The following is an 18,336-nucleotide window of genomic DNA, read 5'->3' as shown; positions in this document are numbered from 1 at the left end:
TCCCAGGCTAACACCCCTGCATTGATTACATACTCCTTCCTTCCCTATCTTGACCATTTGGTGAACCAGTTTAACTGTATGGTATCCTCTTGAATATCTTGTCCTCTTATTCCTCTGCGGATCTAGTCCTGCCAAGACTTAGGGTTGGATTACTCCCACCATCCAGTTGCCTTAACTCCTGTCTAAGAGCTACTGAACTAAACTAAAATTCGTAAAACTGTGTTGAGTCTATTACAAATATATACTAGAATTCAGGGGTTGGGGACCTGCGGCTTTGAGGCAGCATGTGGCCTTCTAGATCCTTGGGTTGTGGCCTTTTGACTGAGTCCAAGTTTTACAGAACAAATCCTTTTATCAAAGGGATTTGTTCTGTGAAGTTTGGACTCAGTCAACAAATTCCTTTGATAAAAGGATTAGTTCTATAAAACTTGGACTCAGTCTCCCTACCCTGTGCTCCCCTTCTATGACTCAGTGTAACCGGCCTTCTTCTTCTTCAAACATGACCATCCAGACTCCAGTGCCTTCACACTGGCTGTCCCTCATGCCTGGAATTTCATTTTGGCTTTCATTCTGGCTTCCCAGGCCTCCTTGGGACTCTACTCAAATCACATTCTACAAGAGATTTTTTTTCTCAGTCTCCTACTCTCCCCAAACTACTAATGCTTTTCCTTTGAAATTACCTCCCATTTATACTGTATGTATATGTATCTTGTGTGTATGTGATTGATTCTATGTTGTCTTCTTCTTTAGAATGTGAGGTATTTGAGGGCAAGGACTTTTTTTCTTTCTTTGTATCTCATCCCTAAGCCTAGTGCCCGACACAGTGTAGCCACTTAATGCTATTTGGCTTTCTGACTGACTCCATGTGGAGAAACTTGTATTTTTGGAGTCATTTTCACATGGGGAGCAGGGGTTCCACCTAATCCCCTGGAAACTGGCTTGGCATCCTGAGGACGTGCCTTAGTGTGCTCAGGTGGAACTGGATGATGTATGGCCCCACCTACATCTGTGCATTGTGGTCAGACCATGTTATAGCTGAGCAACAGCTGAATTATGCACCTAGGATCCTTGAGTCTATTCTACTTAGCCCCAGCAAATGCATGGGTGTAGTTTGGCCTCAAGCCACTAGGGGGAAGCCCCAACACATCCAAGTGTGTCTGAGCATCAACTCCTTGCTCAGCCTTTTCAGGGGCAATGTAGGAAGGCTTATAAACACCTTATGGTGCAGCAGTCTTTGGTATGGATTTTGTGCTTGCCCTTCTCATTTGTGTATTCATAGTAGGAGGTCTGTTCTGAACTGGAGAGGTGACTGAAAAGGCCTATTCTGCCCCCGAGTGGATTATCATCATCATCATCACCACCACCACCACCATCATCATCACTGATATGTGTTCTATGTATGTGTATGTATCATATATGTATGTATAGTTATACATAATATAATATATGTGTATATATGTGTATGTATGCTTACACATACATATATTTTTGATGTTGTTCAGTCATTTTCAGTTATGTCCAACTCTTTGTGACCCCATTTGAGGTTTTCTTGGCAGAGATACTGGAGTAGTTTGCCATTTCCTTCTCTAGCTCATTTTACAGATGAGGAAATTGAGGCAAACAGGATGAAATGACTTTCCCAGGGTCACATAGGTAGCACATATCTAAGGCCAGATTTGAACTCAGGAAGATGAGTCTTCCTGACTTGAGGCCCAGCACTCTATTCCCTGTGCTACCCAGCTGTCATCATCACCATTATCATCATCACAAACTTTATGAAGAATATTTTTTATTAATTTATTTTTGGTTTTCAACATCACTTCCATACCCTTTTTAGTTTTAAATTTTTCTCCCCTTTCCTCCTACTTCCCTCCCCAAGATGGCATGCAATCTGATATAGGCTTTACATATACATTCCTATTAAACATATTTTCACATTAGTCATGTTGAATTAGAAGAATTATTAGAAGAATTAGAACCAATAGGAGGAACCACAAGAAAGAGGAGACAAAACAAAACAGAAGGAAAAAAAAGAGCAAATCGTATGCTTTGATCTGTATTCAAACTCCATAGTTCTTTCTTTGGATGTGTATAGCATTTTCCATCTTGAGACTTTTGGAGATGTTTTGGAACCTTGCATTGCTGAGAAGGGCTAAGTCTATCAAAGTTAGTCATTGCACAACATTGCTATTACTGTGTACAATGTTCTCTTGGTTCTGCTCACTTCACTCAGCATCAGTCCACACAAGTCTTTCCAGGTTTTTCTGAAATTCATCTGCTCATCATTTCTTATAGCCAAATAGTATTCCATTACATTCATATACCACAGTTTGTTCAGCCATTCCCCAATTGATGGGCATCCCCTCAATTTCCAATTCTTTGCCACTACAAAAAGAGCTGCTATAAATATTTTTGTATGTGTGGGTCCTTTTCTCATTTTTTAAATCTTTTTGGGATACAGCCTTTGAAGTGTTATTGCTGGGTCAAAGGGTATTCACATTTTTATAGCCCTTTGGGCATAGTTCCAAATTGCTCCCCAAAATGGTTACATCACTTCACGACTCCACCAACAATGCATTCATGTCTCAATTTTCCCACATCTTTGCCAACATTTATCATTTTCCTGTTTTATCATGTTGGCCAATCTAATAGGTGTGATATGATACCTCAGAGTTGTTTTGATTTGCATTTCTTTAATCAATAGTGATTTAGAGTATTTTTTCATATGACTATAGATGGCTTTAATTTCTTCATCTGAGAACTACCTGTTCATATCCTTTGACCATTTATCAATTGGGAAATGACTTATATTCTTATAAATTTGACACACTAAAAATTAAACAATCTGCTTTCACATACCCTATAAGCTGGTCCAGCACACCCCTAAGGCCACCTGCCTTTAGTAGCCACAAACTGGGTGAAGATTCAGGAAGGGAAACTGAGAAGAAACAGTCACAGAGGTAGGAGAAGAACTAGGATAGAGTAGTGTCCCAGAAACCCAGAGAAAAGGGTATCAGAGAGAAGAGAGTGATTGGCAGGATCTAAAAGCTGCAGAGGAGTCAAGAAGGATGAGGATGGCTGGCCACCACCAGTCTGATTCCATCACATTTGCCCTCAGGTGACAGGGGTGTTAGAAGGGCAAGAGGGTGACTTGTCTTGGCAAGGAAGAGTGATGATTCCTCAGCTGGCCAGAGGGCAGTGCTGCCCAGGGGAGAGGAGAAGGAAGAGAAGAAATGTCTTCTCCTAAGAAGGGTTCTTGTCAGCCATCCTGAAGATCATATCAGCTCGCGCCAGGTATTATCCTTGCTTGGACCAAATACATACTAACTTAGAAACAAGAAGCTTCCATCTTTGAAGGGCTCCCAAGCATCTTCCCTTTGTGTGGCCATTAGGTGATGAGGCTGGGTCAGGTTGGATATATACTTAGACATCCAACTGAATGTTGGCTAAAAGCTACCCATTTACCCCTTCTTACTCCAAGGAATTGGGGAGCACCTGTCCTCAAGGCTCCTCAGATACATGGATGGAGCCTTCTTACAAATCCACTCCAGGTTTGTATCTACAAGGGTGATGCTCATTGTTTACCATTATTTGGCTCTGATCAGCTCATGAGTGTTTCCTAAACATTCTCCTGCAATTAGATGAAGACTCCTCTCCATGGAGAAGAGTTGATTTGTTCAATATTATTGTACTTCCTTGTGGCTGAACCAAAGGCAGACATTGGCAAAGCTAATGCAGGTGACTACCATGATGGTGATCAAGCTCTTCCAGCAGGACAAATTCTTCCGTGCTTGGTAAAATGTCAGCCTCATTGCTCATCCTCAGATCTTGTAAATAGCCATCCTGCCCCAGGAAGCCAGTGCCCATTTTTGTATTCATTCTCTTAGCTTCAGATATGAAGCACAGACTTGTCCACTACATGGAACCCAGTGGGGTCCCTGGGCTAGGGGTGTGGGGAGCATGCCTGAGATTTCTCCCTTTTATATTTATGTAGGGTAGCTGATAAACAGCCATGGCTGGCACACTGTTCAATTCCATCTATTCTGAGTGTCATTTTTAACTGCATGAGAACTCAGATCCAGAGCTTAATAAATTTAATGGAAGGGAAAAAAATGGGAATTGGAAAAATTCAATTTGATGATTGAGAGATCATTGTTAACTTTGGAGAGAGCAGTTTTGGTTGAATGATGAGGTTGGAAGTCATAGTACAGTGTTAAGGAACTGGAAGAACCTATTGTAGATGGCCTTCTCAAGGAGTTTAGCCGCAAAAGGGAGAAGTATGCAATGATTGCTAGTAGACATAGATGGGTCAAATGAAGGTTTTTTGAGGGTAGGGGAAGCATGGGTATATTTAAAGGCAGTAGGGAAGCAGCCACTAGATGGAGAAATTGAAGATGAATGAGAGAATGGGGATGATAAAGGAGATCATCTCCTGGAGAAGATTGGATGGAGTGAGATGGCTCATGCATGGGATCTGCCTTGGCAAGGAGAATGATTACTGCATCATGTGAGAAAGATGAAGGAAAAGATAGAGGCAGAAGGCATCTGGGTGACGTGAGATGAGGATGAGAGAACAGGGAGCTCTCAGTGAATGGTCTCAATTTTGATAGTGAAATATGAGTCAAGGTTCTCAGCTGAGAAAGTGGAAACCTTGGGAGATTTGAGGAGGGATGAAAAGGTTTGGAAGAACTGCTGTGGTTGAGTGAAATAGTGAGTTAATTAGGGGAGTAGAGATTGCCTTGCAGCAGTGAGGGCCCCGTTGAGATTATGTTACATAACACCCCTTTAGGGGGTGCTATATATAAGGTGGGCCATGAAACAATTACTGGGAACTAGAATAAGCCCTACAACACTCTCTTCTCCTCCTCAATATTCAATCAGTTGTAACCCTAATTTAGTCTCTCATTGACTTTTTCTTGGACCATTTTTTCATTGGAGTCCTTTCTTTCATTCTCTCCCTTGTTTGATTAATCCTCCATATCTCTGCTAAAATATTTTCCCTGAAGAGATATGAGAAGGTGCCTCTCCTCACTCTCCTCACTCTTTTGCAGAGATGGGTGGTAGTCCATGGGTGTGGAATATTGCATATAATATTAGATACTTTTTCAATGTATCGATTGGTTTGGCTGGTTTTCTTTCTCCCTATTTTTCTTCAAAAAAAAGGTTTTTTTTGTTGTTCTTGTAAGGGATGGCTCTCTGGGGTGGGGAAGGAGAGTCATACAGGGAAAAATTTAGGCAATGTGAGAAACAAAATATATCAAATAAAAATTTATTTTTTAAAAAAGCTATTCATTCTCCTTAAAGCAGAGGTCTGGCCAGATTGTTGTTGTTGTTGAGTCATTTTTCAGTTGTGTCTGACTCTGTAACTCCATCTGGGGCTTTCTTTTTTTGGGGGGGGGAGGGGAGTTTCTTGGTAAAGATACTACAGTATCTTTTGCCATTTGTTTCCTTCTCCAGCTCATTTTACAGATGAGGAAACTGAGGCAAAGTTAAGTGACCTGCCCAGGGTCACATAGCTAATAAGTGTCTGAGGTCAGATTGGAATTCAGGAAGATGAGTCTTCCTGATTCCAGGTCCAGCATTCTATCCACTGCGCCACCTAGCTACCCAATCCTATTACCACCTTGCTCAAAAATCTTCAGTGGCTCCCTAATACCTCTAGGATTAATTACAATATCCTTATCTTGGCATTTAGGTAATTCTATGGACTATATATATATATATATATACACACACACACATGTATATATATGTGTATATATATATAGTGAGGAAGGCCTGAACATTCAGAGCACTGGACACACAGTCAGGAAGACCTGAGTTCAAATCTGACCTCAGAACCTTATTAATCCTGGGCAAATGACTTGAACTTTTTCTGCTTCTGTTTCCTCAGCTATAAAAAGGGAATGATAAGAATAGTGTAGTGGATAGAGTGATGGGCCTAGAGTCAGAAAGTCCTGAGTTCACAGATATTTACTAGTTGTGTGGCCCTGGCCAACTCCTTTTGTACCTCAGTTTCCTCATCTGTAAAATGGGGATAATAATAGTGCCTCCCTCCCTGGATTTTTGTGAGGCTCAAATGAAATAATTATTGTAAAGTATTTAACACAGTGCCTGGCACAGAGTAAGCACTATACAAATGTTAGCTATTGTTATGATAATAATTATCATTATGAGAATAATAATTATTATTGCTTTCCCCATGATAATGAAAGTCCTTTGGAGAAACTCTGAGCATATATATAGACATTTTGTAATTGTTTCCAATCTTCTAACCACCTGGTGAATGGTAGCCTCTTTGATTGACTAAGTAGCCTTTCAAAGATCACTCTCGTCTGCTTTCTCTTGATAGATCTCTGCTCTTGATTTGACTTCTTTACTGACGGTGTTCAGTGAGAGACATGTAGGAAGGGAAGGGTCCTTTCCATGGCTTGGCCCCATGAAAACAGGCCTCTGTCCTTCGCATAAACATTTGTTCTTTTGTTTAGGTGGAGATTGGAGACCAGGATCATGTGAATTTCAAAAGGTGAGGAGAGCTAGCTGTTCAGATCTCCAAGTGTCTAGGAGTAGTGAATTGAGGGTTGGTAGAAGAGTCTCTGTTGGGTTTTTCAGTCAGCCCATCATCAACGAACCAAGGAGCCATCTTGATCTCTGGTAGAGAGAGGGACTAGACTAGGAAGATGGCAGAGGCTCCAGTCAGTTAGTGCCTTTTGAAGGCGCTCCCAGTTCTTGCTACTTAGCTGATCAAAAAGGCTGTCATTCACCATGTGATTAGCAGATTGGAACCAGTTATGGAACGTCTAGCTGTGCTCCAAAATTTATCCAAGGCACTCTTGTTACCCATATCACGATTCTCCCAGAAGCAGCCTCTGCAGCCTCTTCCATGTCTAGAGTAGTATCAAAGGGGTATATGGGGTGTTCAGAGAGGACTAGCACCTCTGGCATGAGGGCTTCCTTAGCCCTTTTCAGAGCTGCTCATTCACTTTTGGTATCTACCTGCCACCCAACTCTTACCTGTGGCTCCAAGAAGCTGTAGCATGTGCAGCAGTTACACTTGTTGTTGTAAACCATCTTGGCAGATGGGCTAAACCAGACTGAGGGTAATCTACAGGCCTCAAACCCATCAGTCACTTAGGGGGTTGTCTACCCCAAGCACATGAAGACTTCCCCTGGTGAAATGGGTGGATGAGAACAACTTATTCCAATGGCCATGAAAGCAGCTGAAGGCAAGCTGAAGTGCTGTGGAGCACTTAGAGCTTGGTCAGGTATCAAAGAAACTAAGGTTATCCACTGTATCTGTCTTGACTTTTGTCCTGCCACTGGACTTTGATGACTCTGGAAGAGAGAGTGAGGCTGATAACTTTGTGCAATTATGCCTCACTTAAATTCAATTCACTAGAACGTCAATACATCATCCATCATCCACTATTTTACCCCAACATCATGGTGCCATTGGAACTCTTTGAAATGACAAATGAACGACAACAAAAGTCCCCATTACAATAGGTCCATATTGTTGTTGTTCATCCTTTGTTTTGGAAGAGGACATTACAGAGTGATGTCTTGACCTGTGTGTGAATTAGATTTAAATGAGAGATCATAGATTTTGAGCCGGAAGGGGCCTTACAGTCTTTTTAGTTGAACCCCCTTATTTATAGATGAGGAAACTGAAGTGCAGAGAAGTGACATGAACTACCCACGGTCACACAGTCATTGTGTCCCAGGCAAGATGTGACCCAGGTTTTTCAGACTCTATGTCCAACATTCTACTCACTGCTACATGCTGCCTCTCTGGTCAACAGAGGAGTCTTCAGGGGAAATTTTCAGACTATCCATTGTAAAAATGCTGATGGATTAAGAGCTTAATCCAAAACATCTTTCAGGAATATCAAGGTGAAAATCACATGATTTCTTACCTAGAAGTAAATATTGTCCCTCTATATTCAGAGCACCTCTTCTAGTCTCAGCCTCTTTAAAGCACGCATAAGAATATCTTCACTAAAACGTCTTCGCTCAAAACAGTCAGACCTACTCCAGATGGAGTAGCCATAGAGATGCAGACACGTTATCTTCAGCAGTGGATAAAAATAATTACCCAGGATGGGTGACAGATGGGCTATGTTCCAACTCCTCCCAGAAGGGCTATGACATCAACATCCCAGCATCCTTTCTAGTGGGTCCTGGCGTGAGGGTAACTCATTCCTATAGAGAACGGTTTGGCAACTATTATATAAGAACTCCTGGGTGGCACCCGAGGTGCCTGCTAACCCTCCACCCTGTCCTCTCCTAGAATATTCAATTCAACAAACATTTATTAAGTAGCTACTGTATACAAAGCCCTGTGCTAGCTGTTGAGGGAGAAAAGATAAAAAAGACATAAATCCCTTCAATCCAGAAACTGCAGCCAAGTAGGGGGAAAAACATGTAGTCAATCAATACGCACATGTGACTAACTGTAATTTATGATAGAATAAAATGATTGATGAGAAGGAAGGGTATGCCACCCTTGCAATTCCAGGATATGTACCCCTTGCTTTTTCAACTTTGTGTCTTTGCTCACCTTGATCCCTGGGCCAAAGTATCCTCCTCTCCATCTCTGCCTATTGAAATCCTGCCCAGCCTTCAAGGTCAGGCTCCAATATCAGCTCTTGTATTAAGCTTTCCCTAAGACAATGCCGCGCTACGGGGTCATAACTTGGCTCCTCTTCTGGATGACCTGCTGCTCATTGCCGTCTCTCTCACGGCTTTTCCCCCACATGAGAAGAAAAGCAGCAGTGTCCATTTAAGACCTAACACTTCTTTAGTCTGTGAGTCACCGATTAACGCATTTCCATTCTGATCAACAAACTTTTTATTCCTGGCTATATTTGTTCTTAGCATACGGGATAATCTTGAGCTGAGATTATTGATTAATTTGTGTATTTGTCAAGCCTTCTCGAGCTTTTTCCAGAGAAGCTGTGGGTTACAGATCTAGATAGTCAAGTCTACAAATATTATTTAAGAGTTTACTATGTGCAAAGCTCTGGGAATAAAAACACAAGTAGAAAAAAAGACAATCCTTGCCCTCAAAGAATTTATATTCTAATAGGGCAGTATTTGACAAAAAAGGAAATGTGACAGGGGGAGGAGGAAAGGAGAAGGTACCCACAGGGCATGATGGAGAAAGAGTCTGGAGCCAGAGATGAATGAAGATTTGACAGACCTGGGCACTTAAATTAAAATGGAGATTCCGGGAGGAAAACAACCAATCAGAGGAAGGGGCTGCAACAGTGATTAAAAGGTTCATAGATGTGGATTAAGTGATTCTAATTACAGAAAAAATCTGTGCCCATAGTCACTTGAAAACTGGATTTTTGTTTCATGTGATTCCCTCTTCTTCTATCTTAGAAAGGGAACCCGGGGGTGGAACAGTGTTGATCCAAGCCTATTTGTGCCCAACACTTACTGAATTCTCTCTGTGGGCAGAATCTTGGACCAAGTACTGTGTTTAGGGAGATCCTGGATTCTAAATGCTAAAGAAAGAAACCTAACCTGAAAGGCCTTACATTTGAGGCATTCCAAAGATATTTCTCCTCTATGAATTTGAGAGGCAGCACGTAGATCTATACAGTGAATAGATGGTGAGCCTTGAAACCCAGAAAATTTGGATTCAAGTGTTGCCTTTGATACATGCTGGTTGTATGAGCCTGGGTAATTCACTTAAAAGTCCCTGTATCTATAAATACTTTGCTGGATAATTATATTTACAAATGGGCAGAACTCTATGATCTCTGATCCCTGACATTCTAAATTCTCGGTCAGCTCTTTTTCTTCTCTGTCCCCCTGTTCCCATTGACTTCATGTTCTGTTGTGCAACTAATGTGGTCCCTGCTTGGGCTGGGGTCAAGAACCCAATGCCTCTGGTTTTCCCTTATTCTCATGCTTTTGGGACCTACCTCATGAGGGACTTCCAAGGTGCAGGTCAAACCTCCTGGGACTGGGAAATAAGGAGAATCCTTTAAAGGAAGATTCTGTCTTAGAGGAGAGCCTAGAACATTAGATTTGACATTGAGAACCAGAGTTGGTTCCTTGGAATTTGGGCTACTGAGCTGAGGGATCAGAAAAGGAGTTGTCTGGATCGGAAGCAGGGGTCTTATCTGACAGGCAATGCAGTATCATTGATAGAAAGCTGGCCTTGGAGTCAAGGTGACCCGGCTCATGTCTCGCCTCTGGAGCATACTGACTGAGTGACCCTGGGCAAGTCAATTAACTTCTCAGTGTTCTTGACAATTCTCTTAAACTATTAGGTGAAGACAACATACTGATTTGCATTAGAAGAGTGATTGCAATGCACATAACATAATTGTCCAGACTTAAGAAAATAATAGAATTGCCTTGCCCAGGGTCTTTCAGTCAGAAGGTATTACTTTCCCTAGGTAACCACTTGACATGCCTTCTGGAAACCAGACCTGTGCCTAAAGGAATTGAGTTTGAGGTATTTTAGAAGTTCAACAGAGAGAGAGAGAGAGTGTGTGTGTGTGTGTGTGTGTGTGTGTGTGTGTGTAATGGAGCCTGAGGAATGGGTGAAGCGATATGCTTTAGGACTGGCTGAAAGATTTGTTACCAGTAGAATAGAGATGATCTGAGTTCCACATAGGGTGGACACAATTTGCAGAACTGTTTTTTTATGGATGGGTGTTTACGCTTAATTGAACAAGATCGACTTAACTTTCAGCTTCCTGTAAATTAGCTGGGGCTAAATAGCTCCCTGGTGTCAACAACATTTTTCTCTAGAGAAACAGCCATCTCTAAGAAGCAGTAGATTACAAGAACCTTACCTGTCCTATTGTGAAATGTAGCTCTTCTCTTACTTGGGGCAGAAGTTGTATGTGTGTGTCTTATTTCAGACAGATATGGTAAACTTTTAAGTTTTTCCTAGTGAGAAGGAGGAATGGTGTGACAGGGCATCACTCACTGGAGAAGTGAGCAATGGTGTGGCAGAAGTATGGGCACTGAGAAGCCTGATCCTGGAAGTGAACTCTTTGTTCCTTAACCTTTTACAACTGAATATGTACCTTTTTGTTTATTTTTCATAAAGTTTCTTTTTTAATTATGAATTGAACAAACAGCAATAAACATAAACATTTCTATATGAAAAGAACATAACAAGAAAATGTATATGAAACTTGGAATTCTTTATGTATAGCTTATTATTTTAAAATGTATATATATATGTCTGTATATATGTATATGTATATATATATATAATATTTAACACGATAGTATCAAAACCCAATACTGTCCAGCTTGTCTGTGCCCGTTCTGGATTTTCTTTTGCTCTTCTCTCTGTGCATTTTAAAAATGTTTTATTAATTTCCTCCCTTTCCTTCCCCTCTTCTCCCCTCCCCTTCTTTCCCCTCCCCTCCCTTTCTTTCTCCTCCTTTTCCTTCTCTTCCCTCCATTCCTCCTCTCCCCTCCCTCCCTACCCCTTCACTTCCATTGCTGCCTACACCAGACTTCTGGCATTTCCAAGGTTAGGGATGTCCATTAACAGTCCTAAAGCCATTTAAGTGAATGAATGAATAAAAATGCATTTATTAAACATTTTTGTTGTTGTTCAGTCATTTCGCTTATGGCTGACTCTTTGTGACCCCACTTGGAATTTTCTTGGCAGAGATACTGAAGTGGTTTGCCATTTCCTTCTCCAGCTCATTTTACAGATGAGGAAACTAAGGTAAACAGGGTGAAATGACATGCCCAGGCTCACACAGCCAAATTTTTGAAGCCAAATTTGAACTCAGAAAGATGTTTTCCTGATTCCAGGCCCAGCACTCTATCCACTTTGCCACCTAGGCGCCCACAGATCTAGTAGCCATCTGCATAGATGATATTTTAGCCCATGGGAGCTGCTGAGAGAGAGAGAGAGAGAGAGAGAGAGAGAGAGAGAGAGAGAGAGAGAAAAGAGAGAGAGAGAGAGAGAGAGAGAGAGCGACGAGAGAATCAGAGAGACTGTTGGGGAATCCCCAACCCCCACAGAGGAAACTCTTGACAAATTTAAGTCTGAAATAACTGAATAAAGTTTATTGTTGTTCAAGAAGAGACAGATTTCCAGAATATATGCATATAGGTAGCCTGCAAGAGACTGCAAGGAATGCTACCATGAGTTCTTTCTTCATAAAGGCAACAGAACAGCAGCATCAAACAGTCCCTGGAAAAATCACCCAGATGTTTCATTAATGACAGAACACTTAGGGAGTTGAGGTTGATGTATGAGGTTGATGGGCATTATTAATTCACATCATTAGTTCACATCATCAGTTTGCATCATTAGTTATGATAGAGCAATATGAGGTTTAGAAGAACAATCCATTTTGCTCTATCATGAATTAATTACATGTATCGAGCCTTGCTGGGAACTGTGGAATATTAAGCAACTATGTCCTAGGACTGCATGGATTACTTATTATTCAACAAAGAGAGATGATACACAGAGACAGATAGTAGAGAGAAGAGAGCTAAGAAACAGTAGAGCATCCCCAAGGGGGTGGGACATGAGTGTTGATGCAGAGGAGTAGCCAGACTTGTAAGGAGGAGATTCAGGATAGAGCAATGTCATGGAAAGCCAGAGTGTAAAGAGTACCAGAGAGGAGAGGGTAGTAAATGGTGTCAATATATAAGAAAGGTCAAGAAGCATGAAGCCTGAGAAAAGGCCGTGAGATTTGACAATTTTAGAGATAATTGGTAGGCAATCATTTCAGTTGAGTGAATAGATGCAAGACAGCAATAAGTTGAGAAATGAATGAAGTGGTGAGAAACTGGAGACAAGAAGTATAAACAGCTTTGATTAGGAGTCTGGCTAATAAAAGGGAGGAAAGATGTAGGATGATAGCTTGAGGGCATCATAGGGGTCAAGTGAAAGGGTCTTAAGGATGAAAAAATATGGGTATGTTTTTAAGCAGGAAGAAAGGATTCATTGGCTTTGGTTGGAAAGGATTCAGATGTTTTAGCCTGGAATACATTTGTATCCAGTTCCATGAGTGTCTGAATGAAGGTGAACATGAAGCAGTGTCTCTGTCAGCAAAGGATTGAAGATGAACTAAATATTAGGGAAGGAGAGATTTTGGTTAGATTTAAGTAAGACCTTCTCAACTGTTAAGGATGGATCAAGCACTAGAATAGAATAGGGTAGAGAGAGGCTCAGGCCCTAGAGATCTTCCAGGAAGGAACAGATTACCGTGTATGTGTAGGATGCTTTAGACTTTCTCCTGCCTGAAGTCAGAGGGCAGAACCAGACGATCTCTCCAGGTCTTTTCCCAGTTCTAAGACTGTTTCATGATTCTCAGATGCCAAGCCGACGTCCCCTAGAGACCCAGCTGGCCGCCAGAGGAGGGAGGGGGAAATAGCTGTTGCTAGGTTTTGTGTGTGTGTGTGTGTGTGTGTGTGTGTGTGTGTGTGTGTGTGTGCGCGCGCGCGCGTGTGTGTGCTGGGTGGTGGTGGTGGGGAGGTGGACTACGGACTGCTCTGTGAGGAGAGGTGAGGGGAGGGGAGCTGCAGTCTGGGTGACTATTTCTCCGGCTCCAATTCCAGCTAGTCCCCGCAGCGGTAGGCACTGAACGTTCCAGCCTGTTGCTCGCATCCTCTGGGGCCGCCCCCGCGGCTCCGTCCTGGGTAGAAGGAATGTGAGCCAGTTCTCCTCCCATTTCTTTTCTCTTCACCCACCCGCAGAGCTGCTCTCCGCCTCAGTATCCCGGCCAGCCTCCCCGCCCCCACCCCGACAGCCTTCAAGTCTCCCCGAGCTCCCAGCGGCGCAGCGGGTCCCTACAGAGCCCAGACCTGGGCCCCGTGGGGCGGCCGATGGGAGAGGGGACATCGAAAAGACAGTCTGCGGGAGGCAGGGACTGCGTGCAGCAGAGTCCCAGGTCGGTCGGTCGGTTGGCGGGGCGTGCTAGGGAGCCAGATGAACTGGACCTTCTTGAATCAGAGCGCCCTGGAACCGGGAGGCAGCGGAGGTGGAAGCGGCGCCTACGGCAACCAGAGCCAAGGGCTGGACACGTGGCTGGGCTGCTGTCCCGGAAGCCCCCCGCTGGTGGCGAGCGACGGGATCCCGGCGGGTCTGGCCCCTGACGAGCGGAGCCTGTGGCTGTCGCGAGTGGCGCAGATCGCAGTCCTCTGCGTGCTCTCCCTCACCGTGATCTTCGGCATCTTCTTTCTGGGCTGCAACCTGCTCATCAAATCAGAAAGCATGATCAACTTTCTAGTACAGGAGAGGCGACCCTCCAAAGACGTGGGCGTGGCCATCATGGGGCTTTACTGAGGGCGCCCCGGGGATCCGGCGCGAGCCCTTCCCTCCCCGCCCGAGGGCCCCACTCAGGCTGTCTCCGGCACCTATGAAGTCCGGGAAGATTGCTTTTTGAGGGTGGAGGAGCAGCAGCAACCGGGCGGTGGGAGCGTCTTGGTTGAGAGGACCTGAGCCTTCTGCAGGGCTGAAAGGGCACACCCTCCAGGTGGCCGTTTGGGCAAACCCAGAGCCCGGGTGCGCTCCCTCCCCGCTGTGGGTGCTAAGTGACTTGTTCCGTGCCAAGCGGTCCGTTGGGAATGTTGCCTTGTAAAGTCCTATCTGCCTTAGTGGCTTGGGGGATCGTTTGTAACAATTGTTATTTTAAAAGAAAAAGAAAAGGAGGGAAAAGAAGGTCGGATGTGGGTGGGAGTAGAGAAGAGGGACCCAGCAACTGTCTTGCTTCCTTGGGGGTGGGGGTGTTCGTTTTGTTTGGTATGGGGAGGTAGGGTGGGAATTTGGGTGGGGGTTGCAAAGGCATCTAGGTTTGCAATTGATTTTTCCATTTGCAGAGAAATCGTGCAATAAAACCCTCCCCACTGTCGGGGCTCTCAAGTTAGCTTCCTCCAGTGCATCCGTGTCAGTAAGCGCTCGCTCTCTCTCTCTCTCTCTCTCTCTCTCTCTCTCTCTCTCTCTCTCTCTCTCTCTCTCTCTCTCTCTCTCTCCCCCCCCCATATAATTTGGGGTTGGTCCTTTGGAAAACTGCTACCAGAGGTGACTTGGAGAGCCCACAGGGGATGGGAAGGAGACACTTGCGGCCGCAGGGACACGAATGAGTTGTGCTGGACAGGCTCTGCGCAGGAGGGTGAGGAAGCGGACATGAAAAAATGAACGCTTTCCCTAGTCTGGAGCGGTTCTGGGGGCGGGGAAATCCGTCAAATGAGGGGGAAAATCCTCCAAACTGGTTGATTAGCTCTGAGTGTACCAAAAGGTTGAGGAGTTGACAATTTCACTTTTCAGGTGGTGGTTGTGATTTTGCACCCCGAATTATATGGTCCTAGAATTACGCGGGTTTTAAATGGAGAAAAAGTCCCTACATTTTTTTTCCCCCATAGGGGAGAGAAGGAGCCGGATTTGATTTCTGGTTCTTCCCAGAGCCTCTTTGTCTCCATGCTGGTGGAATGCTCTAGGATGTTTAGAGCAGCTGTAGTTTTCTCCTCCCGGGCTTGGCTGGATACTTGCCAAGTAGGGATGGTGTAAAATTTCCTCCCCAGAGGTCCTTAACGAGATTTATTTATTTGCCGATTAATTGATTGGTTGAAACTGGGTCTCCCCATCTCGCCCAGGCTGGAAGCGCCACTCATGGTGATCCCACCACTGATATTGGACCACCTCCATTTCAGACCTGAGCCAGTTTGCTGTTCCTTAGGCAGCCTGCACGCACCCTGCTGCCCCTCTCCAACATTGGTGCCGCAGTTAGTGGGGACATTCGATCTGCTTTAATCTTACTGCAGCTCAAGCAATCTGCTAGCCTCGGCCTCTTCCAGCAGGAAGGATTACAGGTGTGCACCGCCACAAGGTCCTGACTGGATTTTAAAAGGAAAAATGAAAACAAAGATGCTTCCAGGTTGTCGGTACTAGCGCCCAGCTGTCCTTTGTGTAGGAGGGTTACCCATCTGTAGGGGGAATTTATTTCTCCAAAGTGGGGATGGAATTCAATTAGATTCCCCGGACCCCTTGGTGAATGGTGGCAGGTATATGCAAAATAACTGTCTCCAGTGAGGAGGGAAGCCCGTGACCTTAGAGAAATAGGAGCGAAAAACTGGAAAATTCACCTGAGGACTGGGTTTGAATCTGTGTGTGATCCTGGGTAAATTACAACCCTCTGGGCCTCAATTTCCTCATCTGTAAAACGAAGTTGGACTAGATGATGTCTAAGATCCCTTTCAGTCCTCACAGCTAAATATTTTGGCCCATTTTACTGAGAAAATAAAAGCCTTTTGTCATGAGCTCTCTCTTTTCTGTTCTTCATCTCGCAACCCCTTGACAACAGTTTATTCTCTCCTTGACTCCAATATTTGATGAAATTGTCCTTCTCCTTGACAAATCCAACACTTCTACACGTACCCTTGAACCCATCCCTTCCCATCTTCTTGAGCAGATTTCCTCTATTACCCCTTTCTTTCCAATTTTTAATCTTTCCTTCTTTCCCGGTTCTTTCCCTCTTCCTAAAAACACCTGCCTCTCCATCCTTAAAAACCGTCACTAGAATTTACTATTTCTACAAGCTATCATTCTATATTTCTTCCCCCCTCTCCTTTCTTGGCCAACTTCCTTGAAATGCCTGTTTGTACTCATTACTTCCACTTCCTTTTTTCTCACTGTTTTCTAAACCCTCTACAGCTAGGATTGCTCATCATTCATCACTCAACTTAAATTTCCCTTTCCAAAGTCACCAAAGATCTCTCAATTGCCAAATCTGGTTGCTTTTTCTTAATCCACATCCTTCTTGGCCTTTCTGTAGCATAGGACGGTGGTGACCACTTTTTATTTTTGTGGATATTTTTTTCCCTCTGGGCTTCATAACTGTTCTTTCTTGGTTCTCCTCCTGTCTAACTGCTCATTCTTAGTTTCCTTTGCTAGTTCATCATCCATATCCCAACCCCTGACTTTAGTGTACCTCAAAGCTCTGTTTTGGAGCCCTTCTCTTCTTTCTCTACATAACCTCATCAACTACCAGGGATTTGATTAATATCTTTATGCTGATGTCTTGCATGTCTATATTTCTAGCCCCAGTCTCTCTACTGAGTTCCATTTTCACATCAACAACTGTCTACTAGACATTTCAAACCCAGTGTCTGTAGACACCTCAAACTCAAATCACACAAAACAGAATTCATCTTTCTACCCAGACTCACCTTTCTTCCTGTTTCTGTCAAGGGCATTACTATCCTTCCAGTCACACAGGTTTGCAATCCTGGTGTCATCTTTGATTTCTTTTTCTCTTTTCCTTCATTTTCCAGTCCGTTGTCAAATCTTGTCATTTCTACTTCCATACTATTTCTTTTATCTGTTCCCCTTTCTCTATTCCCACAGTAACCACCTTAGTTCAGGTCCTCATACCTCTTACATGGGTCATTGCAGTAGGCTTCTAATTGATTTCTTTATCTTGTCTATCCATTTCCAATCCATTCTACACATAGTTGCCAGATTTCCCTAAAACTCAAATGTGACCAAATCAGTCCTCTGCTCAATAATTTCCACTGTTTCCCTATTACTTCTAAGATCAAATATAAACATTTAAAGTCCTTTACAATCCACTTTTTTGGTCTTGTTGCACATTACTCCCCTCTACACTATAGTACAAAGTGGCCTTCTTGCTATTCCTTAAATACAGTACTTTATCTTCCACCTCCATGCCTTTGGTTGTCCTGCATGCCTGGAAAGCACCCCTTCTCACTGCCGTGTCTCAAAATCCCTAGTATCTTTCAAGGCTCAGCTCAAGTGCCACCTTCTACATAAGACCAACCATTCTTGATCCCCCAGCTACCACTGCCCTCCCATCACTTTATATCCATTTTGCATATACCTATATTTGTATGTATTATTTCCCCACTCCCTCATCCTCCAATGGTAAATTCCTTAAGGGCTGGAACCTTGTTTCTGTTTTGCATATAGTGTCCCGCCCCCCCATTAGATGGTAAGCTTTTTGAGAGCAGGGACTGTCTTTTGCTTCTTTTTGTATCCCTTGCATTTAGCACTGTGCTTGGCACATAGGAGGTGCTAAATAAACGCTAGTTGATCAATTGATTAACTTATAGAATAGAAATGATCACCTTATCATGAGTCTAAATGCACTATTTCCCAATAGGTGTGTCAAAATGCTTTTTTGGGTGGCTAACAAGTTCTGGGAGCGGGGGAGGGAGGAAAATAGTCTCTACAACATCTTAGATTTCCTCACTGTTGTTCAGGCATATGTGTGTTTCATAGTGGAAGTTCAGTGGATTTAGGAAAAAAGAATCTACTATTTTGGTTCAAATACCTATTCTGTTACTTTATTTGTGTTATCTTCGACAGGTCAC

General features: G+C 43.5%; 1 protein-coding gene across 1 annotated transcript; it reads left to right on the top strand.

The window, feature by feature from the left end:
• The first annotated feature begins 13,639 nt into the window (after positions 1-13,639).
• On the top strand, positions 13,640-14,609 carry RPRML (reprimo like). Its single transcript, XM_020997717.2, has one exon. It carries the CDS (start codon positions 13,937-13,939, stop codon positions 14,291-14,293), a length of 357 nt encoding a protein of 118 aa, XP_020853376.1. The 5' UTR covers positions 13,640-13,936; the 3' UTR covers positions 14,294-14,609.
• The last annotated feature ends 3,727 nt before the right edge of the window (positions 14,610-18,336 follow it).

Source organism: Phascolarctos cinereus, unplaced genomic scaffold, assembly GCF_003287225.1.
Source record: "Phascolarctos cinereus isolate Bilbo 61053 unplaced genomic scaffold, phaCin_HiC Scaffold_5;HRSCAF=322, whole genome shotgun sequence".
NCBI lineage: Eukaryota > Metazoa > Chordata > Mammalia > Diprotodontia > Phascolarctidae > Phascolarctos > Phascolarctos cinereus.
This window is presented reverse-complemented; position numbering and strand designations above follow the sequence as displayed.

Bases quoted from the DNA above. Each gene is read 5' to 3' on its own strand.
- RPRML (XM_020997717.2), top strand. From the start codon at position 13,937: ATGAACTGGACCTTCTTGAATCAGAGCGCCCTGGAACCGGGAGGCAGC.